General features: G+C 45.0%; 1 protein-coding gene across 3 annotated transcripts in view; it reads right to left on the bottom strand.

The window, feature by feature from the left end:
- The window catches only part of HELZ (helicase with zinc finger), a 403,350-nt gene that overhangs the window by 194,504 nt on the left and 195,227 nt on the right, over window positions 1-13,619 (bottom strand). For all 3 annotated transcript variants that reach the window (XM_063960827.1, XM_063960829.1, XM_063960828.1), the window contains exon 11: window positions 7,489-7,756. In XM_063960827.1, coding sequence (XP_063816897.1) covers window positions 7,489-7,756 — 268 coding nt within the window. The remainder of the gene's footprint in view (window positions 1-7,488; window positions 7,757-13,619) is intronic.

Here is a 13,619-nt window from a genome sequence, read left to right as displayed (position 1 = left end):
CTCAGAAAGGCATTTTCTCCCATCTGCTCCAAACTAGCCCGTGAAGGCCGCAAGTTTGCCTTACTCTACCCCGCACGGTTGAGAGTCTTCGAGGGTTCCTCTTTCAAGGACTTCACCAACCCAGACGATGCTGCTGCGTTTGTCTCGGAACTCCTGGCACCTGACTCTGGCTCGAACTGATCGGAATATATGGCCCACGTCCAAATGCCTTCTACGTCCATGGTTACCCCCGTCCCTCCCCCCGGGTGCTATACATATTCCCCTTTCGTTCATGCCCCTTTTGCCTCCTGGACAATGCATCTCCTACAATGTACTTGGTGATGTTTCTCCCTCTGGTTTCTCCAGTCCTCTGGGTGATGTATATTGTTGTAAATGCTTATACCTTTTACCTGTTTCAAAATATTATTGACATATGTCTTGCTAGCAACTGTTATCAAACGTTTACATATTTCTCCTTATTTTTTTTGTGAGTTTAGACAGCGTGCCTCACCATTTTGACCGCTCACACTTATATTTCCCTTCCCTGTCCTCCTCCCCTTCCCCCTCCCTATTTAGCGCAATATTGTGGTGGGTGGCTAGGAGCGGTGTGCTCCCCGCCGCTTATTGTTAATTCTTGATTTTTTTTCTACCCGTGAAGTCGTTCTTAGATTGTTATTGTGAGACTCCTATATGGATCTCTGTTTTCATTTGTGTCTCTATGTTTCTGCTGTTTCTCTGTTTCTCTCTCTCTCTCCCTTCCCGTCCTCTCCCCCTTGCCTTCTATTTTGAAGGCTCTACACCAGGCATTCCCAACCACGGTCCTCAAGGCACACCAACAGTGCAGGTTTTAGTGATATCCAGGCTTCAGCACAGATGGTTAAATCAAAATAACTGAGGTGCTAATTAAGTCACCTGTGTCCAAGCCTGGATATCACTAAAACCAGGACTGTTAGTGTGCCTTGAGGACCGCGGTTGGGAAACACTGCTCTACACAATGCCCAGCTCCAGGAGATCCACTTTAGGTTTCTCCATAGAGCATATATAGCCCCTGGGCAACGCAAATATATGGTTTCTGCAGAAACAGGACATTGTCCTAAATGTAAAACGCCCAATGCTCTTTTTATACATAACTTCTGGCAGTGCCCGAAGATTCGACGGTTTTGGCATAAAGTATTGTGGTACTTGAAGTCCACCTTTCGAATCTCCCTCCCTATGGACCCAGCAGCAATCCTTGGCCTTAACACTACAGCCTGGTGTCTTCCACTGTCTCAGAACCACTATACCCCCTTTCTGTACGTTTTGTTGACCCTAGGGAAGAAACTGATTCTGAACCACTGGATATTTCGGACCTCGCCCTCCTTAGAAAACCTTAAATCTATTCTTACTGTTACATTATATCTCGAGCGTCAGTCCACTCTCCCTGACCTTGATAGTAACGCCCTTCGTTTTTACAATAAATGGGGTCCTTATATAGAATCCCTCCCCCCCCTCAACGGCAACATGTACTGAAACTGTTTGACTCACTCAGCTGGGATTCCTACCGCAAACAATGTATCCCTATTTAGAGATAATGTTTATCCGTAATCTCAGGTGACTGTCGTATAGTCTGATCCTTCCAAATTTTTGGAATGGCTGCTAATGCCCCTGATTGGTTTGAAGAAGATCCTTGTAGGACGTTTGCAAACCCCCCCCCCCCCCCCCCCCCCAACTCCCATGACCTTTATTTCGTATCCTTGTTTGTGTTGTCTTATCTATCTTTTTTTCTCTCTCTTTTTTCTATCCTGTATTTTAATTGCATATTACTGGTTTGTGTGTATGGTTTTTTTTATGATATGTTTTCTGGGGATTGCAACTAAGATGCTACATGCTGTAGCAAACAGTTTTATACTGATTCTTTGACATGTTCTGTTTTGGAGCTTCGATGGCGTGGCTCTTACACATTTTGCTGCCGTGCCTATTTCGTATCACTGTGTTGCATAACCCATATCCCTGCCTTTTGCCTTCTGTATGCAATTATTTTGTATTCTGTGTATTATATTTTGTACTGTTCTCTCCTTTCTTTTCTTGTATAAGAAAAATCCTAAAAAAACATTTTCAAAAAAATAAAAAAAAACTAAGGGCGAGAAACATACCAGCCCACCCCACAAACACAACGTACAACTGGACTAGCAGGAATACCAGATAACAGTATGAACTAACAACAGCAACAAGCTGAACACAACTGATACACAACCTTTGTGCAACCGAAAACAACAAGTATCAATACAAACTGCAAGAAACAGTCCGTAGAGGATGCTGGGCTCCCATCCCAGCGCGGACTAGGAGAAAAGGATTTACCGGTAGGTATTAAAATCCTATTTTCTCTTACGTCCTAGAGGATGCTGGGGACTCCAAAAGGACCATGGGGTCTATACCAAAGCTCCAGACCGGGCGGGAGAGTGTGGACGACTCTGCAGCACCGATTGAGCAAACATGAGGTCCTCCTCAGCCAGGGTATCAAACTTATAGAACTTAGCAAAAGTGTTTGAACCCGACCACGTAGCTGCTCGGCAAAGTTGAAGTGCCGAGACCTCACGGGCAGCCGCCCAAGACGAGCCCACCTTCCTGGTAGAATGGGCCTTTACGGACTTCGGCAACGGCAACCCAGCCGAAGAATGAGCGTGCTGAATCGTATTACAAATCCAGCGTGCAATGGTCTGCTTGGAAGCAGGATTTCCAATCTTGTTGGAAGCATACACGACAAACAGTGTTTCCGTTTTCCTAACAAGAGCCGTCCTGGCGACATAAATTTTCAAAGCTCTTACGACATCAACAGATTTTGGGACTGCCACAGGTACCACAATAGGTTGATTTATGTGAAACTAAGAAACCACCTTTGGCAGAAATTGTTGACGAGTCCTCAATTCCGCTCTATCAACATGAAAAATCAAATACGGGCTCTTGTGAGACAAAGACGCCAATTCTGACACTCGTCTGGCAGAGGCCAAAGCCAAAAGCATGACCACTTTCCAAGTGAGAAACTTTAACTCAACCTAACGCAAAGGTTCAAACCAGTGAGACATAAGAAACTGTAACACCACTTCAAGAGAGTGGGGATGACCTCCCCGGGAATACCTTTCCGAGCAAGGATCTGGCATTCAACCTCCACGCTGTCAAACGCAGCCGCGGTAAGTCCGGAAACACGCAGGGCCCCCGCAGTAACAGGTCCTCTCATAGAGGAAGCGGCCAAGGATCTTCTACTAGTAACTCCTGAAGATCCGGATACCAGGCCCTCCGTGGCCAATCGGGAACGATGAGTATTGCCTGAACCCTTGTTCGTCTTATAATCTTCCTTGGAATGAGAGGAAGAGGAGGGAACACATACACCAACTGAAACACCCACGGAGTTACCAGGGCGTCCACTGCACTGGCTTGGGTGTCCCTTGACCTGGAACAATACTTCGGAAGCTTCTTGTTGAAGCAAGACGCCATCATGTCTATTTGAGGAATTCCCCAATTCCTTGTTACTTCTGCAAATACCTCTTGATGAAGAGCCCACTCTCCTGGATGGAGATCGTGTATGCTGAGGAAGTCTGCTTCCCAGTTGTCCACGCCCGGAAGAAAGACTGCTGACAGAGCGCTCACGTGTTGTTCCGCCCAGCGGAGAACTCTTGTGGCCTCCGCCATTGCCGCCCTGCTCCTTGTTCCGCCTTGGCGGTTTACGCACGCCACCGCTGTTATGTTATCCGACTGGATCAGGAAAGGGAGACCCTGAAGAAGGTTCTTCGCCTGCAGGAGGCCGTTGTAAATGGCTCTTAACTCAAGAACATTTATGTGGAGACAAGATTCCTGGCTTGACCACTTTCCCTGGAAACATCTTCCTTGTGTGACTGCACCCTAGCCACTGAGACTTGCATCTGTGGTCAGCAGGACCCAGTCCTGGATTCCGAAACGGCGTCCCTCTAGAAGGTGAGAACCGTGCAGCCACCACAGGAGAGAAATCCTGGTCCTGGAAGATAAGACTTATTTTCCGGTGCATGTGTAGGTGAGACCCGGACCATTTGTTCAGCAGATTGCACTGAAACACCCGGGCATGAAACCTGCCAAACGGAATGGCTTCGTAAGCCGCAACCATATTCCCTAGCACTCAAGTGCATTGATGAATAGACACTCTTGCCGGTCTCAGAAGTTCCTTGACCATGGTCTGGATTTCCAGAGCTTTGTCCGCTGGAAGAAACACTCTCTGTAGTTCTGTGTCTAGGATCATGCCCAAGAAGGGCAGCCGATTTGTCGGGATCAACTGAGACTTCGGCAAATTTAGAATCCAACCGTGATGTTGCAGAACCGACAGGGAGAGTTCCACATTTCTTAAAAACGTTTCCTTTGATCTCGCCTTTATCAGGAGATCGTCCAAGTACGGGATAATTAAGACCCCCTGCTTGCAAAGGAGTACCATCATTTCCGCCATTACCTTGGTAAAAACCCTCGGGGCCGTGGAAAGCCCAAACAACAACATCTGAAATTGGTAATGACAATCCTGCACCGCAAATCTTAGGAAGGCCTATGAGGAGGATATATCGGGACGTGTAAGTACGCATCCTTTATGTCGACTGACGCCATAAAATCCCCCCCTTCTAGGCTGGAGATCACAGCTCGAAGAGATTCCATCTTGAACTTGAAAGTTTTCAAGTATGGATTGAGGGATTTTAGGTTCAGAATCGGTCTGACTGAGCCGTCCGGCTTCGGCACCACAAAGAGGCTCGAATAGAACCCTTCCCTCCGTTGGGACGGGGGAACCAGTACAATGACCCTGTGTTGACACAGCTTTTGTATTGCAGCATTTACTACTTCCCTTTCTGGAAGAGAAACTGGTAAGGCCGACTTGAAAAAGCGGCGGGAGTGGGGTATCTCATGAAACTCCAGTTTGTACCCTTGGGAGACTATGTCTAAGACCCAAGGATCCAGGGCCGATTGAACCCAGACCTGACTGAAGAATCGGAGATGGCCCCCCACCGGCACGGACTCCCGCAGGGGAGCCCCAGCGTCATGCGGTGGACTTGGTAGAGGCGGGGGAGGACTTTTGGTCCTGGGTGCCAGGCACGGCAGGTGACCTCTTTCCCCTTCGTCTACCCTTTGAAGCGAGGAAGGACGAGGCCTTTCCTTTTTTGTATTTATTAGGCCGAAAGAACTGCATCTGATAATGGGGCGCCTTTTTCTGTTGTGTGGGAACATAAGGAAGAAAAGATGACTTACCCGCAGTAGCGGTAGACACCAGGTCAGCAAGGCCATAACCAAACAAGACACTACCTTTAAAAGGAAGAGCTTCCATTGCTTTCTTGGAGTCGGCATCAGCATTCCATTGATGAATCCACAGCGCCCTCCTGGCCGAGACCGCCATGACATTGGCTCTTGATCCCAAGAGGCCAATATCCATCACTGCATCCTTTGGGTAATCTGCAGCGTCCTTGATATAACCAAAAGTCAAAAGAATGTTATCCTTATCAAGGGTATCCATATCAGAAGCTAAATTATCAGCCCACTTAGCAATAGCACTACTCACCCACGACGATGCCACAGCAGGTCTGAGTAATGCACCAGTAGTAACGAAAATGGCCTTCCATGTCGTCTCCTGCTTGCGATCCGCCGGATCCTTGAGGGCAGCCATGTCAGGAGACGGAAGTGCCACCTTTTTGGGACAATCGGGATAGAGCCTTGTCCAGATTTGGAGGCGACTCCCACTTTTTCCTGTCATCAGAGGGGAAAGGATATGCCATAAAAATTCTCTTGGGAATCTGCCACCTTTTGTCAGGCGACTCCCAAACCTTTTCACAAAGAGCGTTCAGTTCATGAGAGGGGGGAAACTTCACCTCAGGCTTTTTCCCTTTAAATAAACAAACCCTTGTATCTGGAACAGGAGGTTCCACAGAAATATGCAAAACATCTTTAATAGCCACAATCATGTACTGAATACTCTTAACTACCTTTGGATGTAAAGTAGCCTCATTGAAACCGACACTGGAATCAGAGTCTGTGTCGGTATCTGGGTAAATGAACGTTTGTGTGACCCTGAGGGGGTCTGTACCTGAGACAAAGCGTCCTCCATGGATTTCCTCCATGTTTGTGTCTGAGAATCAGATTTATCCAGCCTCTTAGACAATAAAGCCACATTTGCATTCAGTGTACTCAACATATTCACCCAATCAGCAGTCGGCTGTGCCGACAGAGTCATGCCCAAATCCTTTTCTGCGCCCCCAGTAACTTCATCCGGGGAGGAACACTCAGCCTCAGACATGTCAACACGTAGTACCGACACACCCACACTCACACCGGCCAAATAAAGGGGACAGACCCACAGGGAAGGCTGTAGAGAGAACACAGAGGGAGTATGCCAGCTCACACCCCAGCGCCCATATACTACAAACAAATAATATATGGTGTTTGCACTGTAATATACATATAAAGCACCAAATTGCATGTGTGTGTGGGAGCATGGAGCGCAGCGCGACCGCTGCGCTGTACCTCCGTCACTGAAGTCTTCTGCCGTCTGAAGCCTTCTGTTCTTCTAATACTCACCCGGCTTCTCTCTTCTGGCTTCTATGAGGGGGGTGACGGCGCGGCTCCGGGAACAAGCAGCTAGGCGCACCAAGTGATCGAACCCTCCGGAGCTAATGGTGTCCTGTAGCCTAAGAAGCAGAGCCTTTGAACTAAGAAGAAGTAGGTCTGACTTCTCTCCCCTCAGTCCCACGATGCAGGGAGCCTGTAGCCAGCAGGTCTCCCTGAAAATAAAAAACCTAACAAAAGTCTTTCCAGAGAAACTCAGTAGAGCTCCCCTAGTGAGTGTCCAGTCAGTCCTGGGCACAAAGTCTAACTGAGGTCTGGAGGAGGGGCATAGAGGGAGGAGCCAGTTCACACCCAGTCAAAGTCTTTTAGTGTGCCCATGTCTCCTGCGGATCCCGTCTATACCCCATGGTCCTTCTGGAGTCCCCAGCATCCTCTAGGACGTAAGAGAAAATGGTGTAAGAATATTTAGAAAAAACAGAACATGGGTGGTACAATAAATGACAATCTGGCTTGGACTAACTGGAAGGAGCAGAGAGGATTTATGTCACAATGGAATATAAACAGAGATGCATCTCTAAAGCTGGGTAGCTCAGAACCAACAAGTCCACTGACATGTCCATGTGTAAAAGTTGCTAAAAAGCAGATTCAAAATGTTAAATAATGAGCAGCTCAATCGCTACTAATATAACACAGAGGGCGCTAAGAGTAGCAATTTATTCAATGCCATCTTGTTACCATTATGTTCTAAAATACTCCTGGACACACATTGACATAGCAATTTATTTCTACCATGATGACCCAGGGAAGAAAAGCATTAGAGCACCTCAGTCGCTACCATCATGATCCACAGCATGCAGGCATTCATAGCAGCTGAATCACTATCATTGTGCATATATACTGTGTCCAAATGTCATGGGGTATAAGTACAGAAGTGCTGTAATCTGTGAGTAGAAGAGAGGATACACTTACTTGCTGACTTCCTTATACTGTGCAATCTCTTCAATATACAGCAGATCGTGTAATCTTGACTGATAGTTCCCCTTGGTCAGTGATTTGTCCAGGACAGACTGTGTAAACAGCTGGTCAGCAGAGAGGGGAATTTGGTATCGGCTGAGGAGACTCCTCTCTAATTCAGTAGTTTCATTAGGCTCAAATTCTACAATCGTTTTTGACATGGAGTCCCAGCGCTTTGCCGTCGTTAGCAGCTGCTGACGGGCGTGCATCAAGTATTCAAGATCTGTGCAGGAAAGAAACTGTATAAGATTATCACGTACCTCTTCATCACAGTCACAGGGGCAAAAGCAACTACATACGAACATATAGGGAAACTAACTGTAGGCTGATTTTGCTTGCACCTCCATAGGCTAAGAGCAGAAATAGGCTTTCAGAAACAATGTGTGAAGCCCTTAAAAGCCTTTCCAGCTGCAGCACGCCCATAACTTAATATGCTCGGCAGTGTGCTCGCACAATCAGAAAACCTGTGAATCTCCAACTGTCCTGTTGGAAACCAGAGCTTCCAGAGACTTAAGGTGCATACACACTGGGTGTTTTTGCCCAGCGTGTATGCATAGCGATGATCGCTGACATCGCTGGGCTGAAAATTGCTCAGTGCATACACACTGAGCGCTTTTCCCCCCTGCCCAGCGATGTCAGCGAGGGTGAGCGGCTTTCCATAGCAGGACGCTATGAAAAGCCGCTCACCCCGCCATTCATCTACTGGTAATACCAGCAGATGAATGGCGGTCGCCAGCGATGAAGCAGGAGCGCGCATCAGCGCTCATAGCTGGGGCATACACATTGGGCGGCTTTGAGCTGAAAGCAACTCCACACAACAAAAGTGAGCTGCTTTCAGCTCAAAATCGCCCAGTGTGTATGGGCCTTTATAACGGAGATTCAATTTTGTTCAATACTGGGAACAAGATGTGCAAATATATTAGGGTACCTCAACAACAAAGTTTTCCTGTTCTCCACTATATGGTGTGATGTAAAATCAGTTTAGTTGGTGGTCGCCTTGTGAAGTAGTGAAACACGTAGAATTGAATCAAACTCGTAGTTTTAAACCATCAGGAGAGTCACAAGTTGCCTACTGGTGTATATATCATCTCAAGGTGAGAATTTCAAGTTGATACCTCATCAGTACTCAGAACACATTGCTCTAATCAAAGACAATATCATATATACAGGTTGAGTATCCCATATCCAAATATTCCGAAATACGGAATATTCAGAAATACGGACTTTTTGGAGTGAGAGTGAGATAGAGAAACCTTTGTTTTCTGATGGCTCAATGTACACAAACTTTGTTTAATACACAAAGTTATTAAAAATATTGTATTAAATAACCTTCAGGCTGTGTGTATAAGGTGTATATGAAACATAAATGAATTGTGTGAATGTAGACACACTTTGTTTAGCGTACAAAGTTATAAAAAATATTGGCTAAAATGACCTTCAGGCTGTGTGTATAAGGTGTATATGTAACATAAATGCATTCTGTGCTTAGATTTAGGTCCCATCACCATGATATCTCATTATGGTATGCAATTATTCCAAAATACGGAAAAATCCCATATCCAAAATACCTCTGGTCCCAAGCATTTTGGATAAGGGATACTCAACCTGTATTGGTTTATTGTTCGAAGGCTTCAAACATCTACCTGCACTTGTTCATACAGTGTTGGCGCTCGCTTGGAGTCTGCAAACCATGGGACAAGTAAAGGTGGCAAGGAGTCATTTTATCTGGTCTGTCTCATCTAAACTGGACTATCTCCACATTTTGGAGCTTGCAATAACTTGTTTTTATTCCTTCTTAATTCCAAGAATATTGGAACCACAATTGTGAAAAAAACAGTGCTTTAATAAAGAAAAAAAAATTAAAATGTTCAGACATTTAATACCAACTACAATGAGACGTTAAGAAGGTTTATACCATATTCCTAAAAATAAGAAATGACAGATCTTTGTCTTTAAATTAATGAGAAAACAGCTATATCTTAACTGACCAAAATAACTTCAGGGTAAAATACTACTCAAAACTGGCATGTAGTTTACACCATGCACTTGAAATGTTATAACAGTTTTTTTTATTATTTATATATATATATATATATATATATATATATATATATATATATATATATATATATAATATATTATATAACAGTTTAATAAATCCATCCAAGATTGAGGAAAAGGATAGAGGGATAGGTTAGACCAGCACACCAATTACGGTAATGTATTTAATGTGGCAACATAAAGCAATGAAAAAAGCCATTATTCCACAAGGTAAATCGTATTTGTACCATAATACACAGACTGTGATGCTGCTATTATTATGCTACTGTTTAAGTTGCTACATTGATGCTGCTAGAAGAAATGCTCCTTTGATAACTATCATGCATATCATGGAATAACTGCTTTTTTCATTACTTTATGTCGCCATATTAATTACGGTGCTGTAATGGACGTACTAGTGTCACCTATCCTTTTTCGGCCTTTGGTTAATCAAGGATGGATTACTATGTTGAAATACTGTTTAAACCGTGCATCCCTTTGGAATCAGCTCTAAGGTTTGTGCAATATATTTTTTTTGTACAGATGTGTCTTAATACATTTTTGCTGCATTTGTGCCAGACACCAGGTCCTGTGAGACTCTGCTAGCGCCAGGCCTCTGTTACTAAAAATGCATCCTAGTTACAACGCTGTGCACCAGGATTAATGTGATATGCGACACTATTTATCTGTGTGCGACGGAGTTTCTGAATCCATATACAAAGTGCTCCAATGTAACAGCCACAGCTTTTTTCTAATACACATTCTATTGTGCTCCGAATACAGACTCGGTCACACACAATATACAAGTGCCGCATTTCACATTAATTAACACAGTCTACTTCTGTGTACGTCACTTCGCAGCGGAGTTCCTGTCAGCTCACGCCAGGTATCTCACGATGCACAGTGTATTGAGGATAGATGTATGATGACACAGCTGTACACCAATTTCCCTATGTAGTTCCACCCATGAGATAGTCTAAAAAAGTGGGCAGTACAGATGGTATTGTACACACACACATGTGATAGGGAATATAGATTGTAAGCTCCACTGGGGCAGGGACTGATGTGAATGGCCAAATATTCTCTGTAAAGCGCTGCGGAATATGTGTGCGCTATATAAATAACTGGTAATAAATAAATAAATAAATAAATAATAAAGACACTGTAGACTTTCTAGAAAGAGTTTGTAAAATAGATTGTGTGTCCTCAGTACTGTAAGCCAGTCGTGTTACGAGCGCACACCTTACTTGTAGGGTGAGACAAAGTGTGACAGATTTCAATCACAATTTAGCAGGAGCAGACCTCCAAAAAGAGTGTATGTTAGCAGCCAATTGAATATTTTAATGAAATATTTTTTTAATAAATGTATAAAGGTTTTATAAGATCTTAACTGGTAAAATTGCCCTTAGTTGAGTTTATCTGGTAAGAAAGAGGGTATGATTACAGGAATCGTCATATCACAGACCTGACCCTGCAATAAGAATATCCTGATTTTGAGAATTTCATCATCATCGATCTCTGAAATATTGACTTTTCTCTACACGATTATTACTAGAATACAGATTTATGGACTATTACTGTCATCACTGAGGACAGTTTAACAGCGTGCGAGATTCATTCTATTAGCTGGAGCACCCTCTTCATAATATTTTTCTGTATATTTCTATACTCTATACTGATGAAGCCTTAAATGGTGAAACACGTTTAGGATGATTTCTAATCTCCTCACCCAATCCAAGGCATTGCAGGGACTTGTCTTGGACATTTTCACTACTGAAACTCCAATCCCTTTGCCTTTGAGATTATAAACTAAACCAATTTTATTTTATTTTGTTTTTATATATGTATCAAGTTCACTGAGCAAAGATGTGTGTTTAAATAAATACCTCAGTCCGTTTAAATAATAACACTGAGTGGTGGTGTTCCTCATATTGGGTTTTGAGATTTGAAGACCCTCTGGGTGGAATTCAATTGTTTGAAAAGTCAGTTGGGTGGGTGTTTTTTCCTATCTAATAGATAGGAAAAAACACACACCCAACTGACTTTTCAAACAAGAAGCTTCTGTGGGATGTTGAATTTCCTTAGTTGCCTGAGGAAGAACAACCTCTGCTGCGCTTTCCCAACAGTGGCGTCAGCGTTGGACCACCATTTAAGGTCCCAGGAAATTGTGGTCCCTAGAAACTTGAAGGAGTCCACTAGCGATACCACACTGTCAGCAATTGTTAGCGGAGGTGTACTAGTTGACTTTTTCCTGAAGTCCACTATCATCTCAACAGTTTTGAGGGGGTTGAGCGAAAGGTTGTTGTGGGTGCACCACTGGGCCAACCGGTCTACTTCCTGTCTATAGGCCGATTCGTCCCAGTCCTTGATGAGGCCGATGACGGTGGTGTCATCGGCAAATTTGATGATCTGTACTGATTGCGCATCTGAGGTAAAGTCATTTGTATACAGAGAGAAGAGCAAGAGTGAGAGGACACAGCCCTGAGGGGCCCCTGTACTAATGGACCACGCTTGAGATGTGAATTCCCCCGCTTTCACCACCTGTGTTCTATCTGTCAGGAAGTCTACTATCCAGGAACAGGTAGCTTCTGGGACCCCTAGGCGAAGTCATTTGGGGTGGAGGATGCTGGGGACGATTGTATTGAAGGCCGAGCTGAAATCGACAAACAGGACCATCACGTAGGTACCGGGAATGTCTAGGTGCTGTAGAAAATAGTGCAGGCCCAGGCTGACTGCATCCTTGACACACCGATTCGATCGATAGGCGAACTGTGGGGCCAGTCACAGTTTTCAGGTGATTCAAAACTAGACACTCGTATGTTTTCATGACCCCAGACGTCAGTGCTATCGGACTGTAGTCGTTCAGGTTCGTGATAGAGGGTTTCTTGGGGACCGGAACGATAGTAGACCTTTTGAGGCAGGAAGGGACTTTCTGTAGCTCCAGCGATTTGTTGAAGATCTTGATGAATATGGGGGGCGAGCTGACCCGCACATGCTCTTAGGGCAGATGGTGACACTCTGTCAGGACCTGGAGCTTTCCTGGATTTGGCCTTTTTGAACAATGCCTCCAACCTCTTCTTGGGTGACTTGCAGTGCCTGGAGTTGGCCGTCGGTGTTCGGGGCATCGTAGAGGTGATTGTTTGGGTTGCAGGGGACTTCTTTTGTGAACCTGCAATAAAAGTGGTTCAGTTCGTCTGCTAGGTCTTAGAGCATGGTGGTTGACTTCGATGTTTTCTTGTAGTTGGTTAGGGATTGCATTCCTTTCCATACAGATACGGGGTCATTGGTGGAGAGATAGTTTGTCAGCTTGTCCAAGAACCGATTTTTGGCTAGCCTGATTCCTTTAGTCAGAGAGTTCCTAGCTCGGTTGTATAGTGCTCTGTCACCGCTGCTATAGGCCTCCTCTTTGGCCCGACAAAATTGCCTGAGCTGGGCGTTGAACCAGGGCTGCTTGTTGTTGTAAGTGCGGTAAGTCTTGGTAAGTACACACATGTCCTCACAGTAGCTGATGTAGGATGTGACAGTGTCTGTCAAGTCATTCAGGTCGGTTGCCGAGGTTTCGAAGACCCCCCATTCCGTGCAGTCAAAGCAGGCTTGGAGCTTCATCTTAGCCTCGCTGGTCCATTTCTTAACAGTCTTGACGACAGGCTTAACCACTCTCAGCTTCTGTGTATAGGTAGAGTAGGTGGACAAGGCAGTGGTCAGATAGGCCGAGTGCAGCACACGGGGTAGACCGAAAGGCAGACTCAGGTTAGTTCTGTTGAAGTCGCTGAGCACTATAAGCAGAGAGTCTGTGTGTTTTTGTTCTATGTCGGATATGCATACCAGGTGGTGTAGGGCTTCGTTCACGCAGGCGACGGGAAGGGGGGGGGGAGATATACACTCCCACAAGGACAATTGAGGCAAATTCCCGGGGGGAATAGAAGGGGTTACAGTTGATACTTAGCATCTCCAGGAGAGGGCTACATGATTTGCCTAGGATTGTGACATTGGTGCACCATCCGTCGTTGATGTAGAAGCAGATGCCACCACCCTTCGTTTTTCCT

The sequence above is a fragment of the Pseudophryne corroboree genome, chromosome 3, assembly GCF_028390025.1.
Source record: "Pseudophryne corroboree isolate aPseCor3 chromosome 3, aPseCor3.hap2, whole genome shotgun sequence".
In the NCBI taxonomy this organism is placed as follows: Eukaryota; Metazoa; Chordata; class Amphibia; order Anura; family Myobatrachidae; genus Pseudophryne; species Pseudophryne corroboree.
Note: the sequence above shows the minus strand (reverse complement) of the source record. Positions and strands in the feature narration are given on the sequence as shown.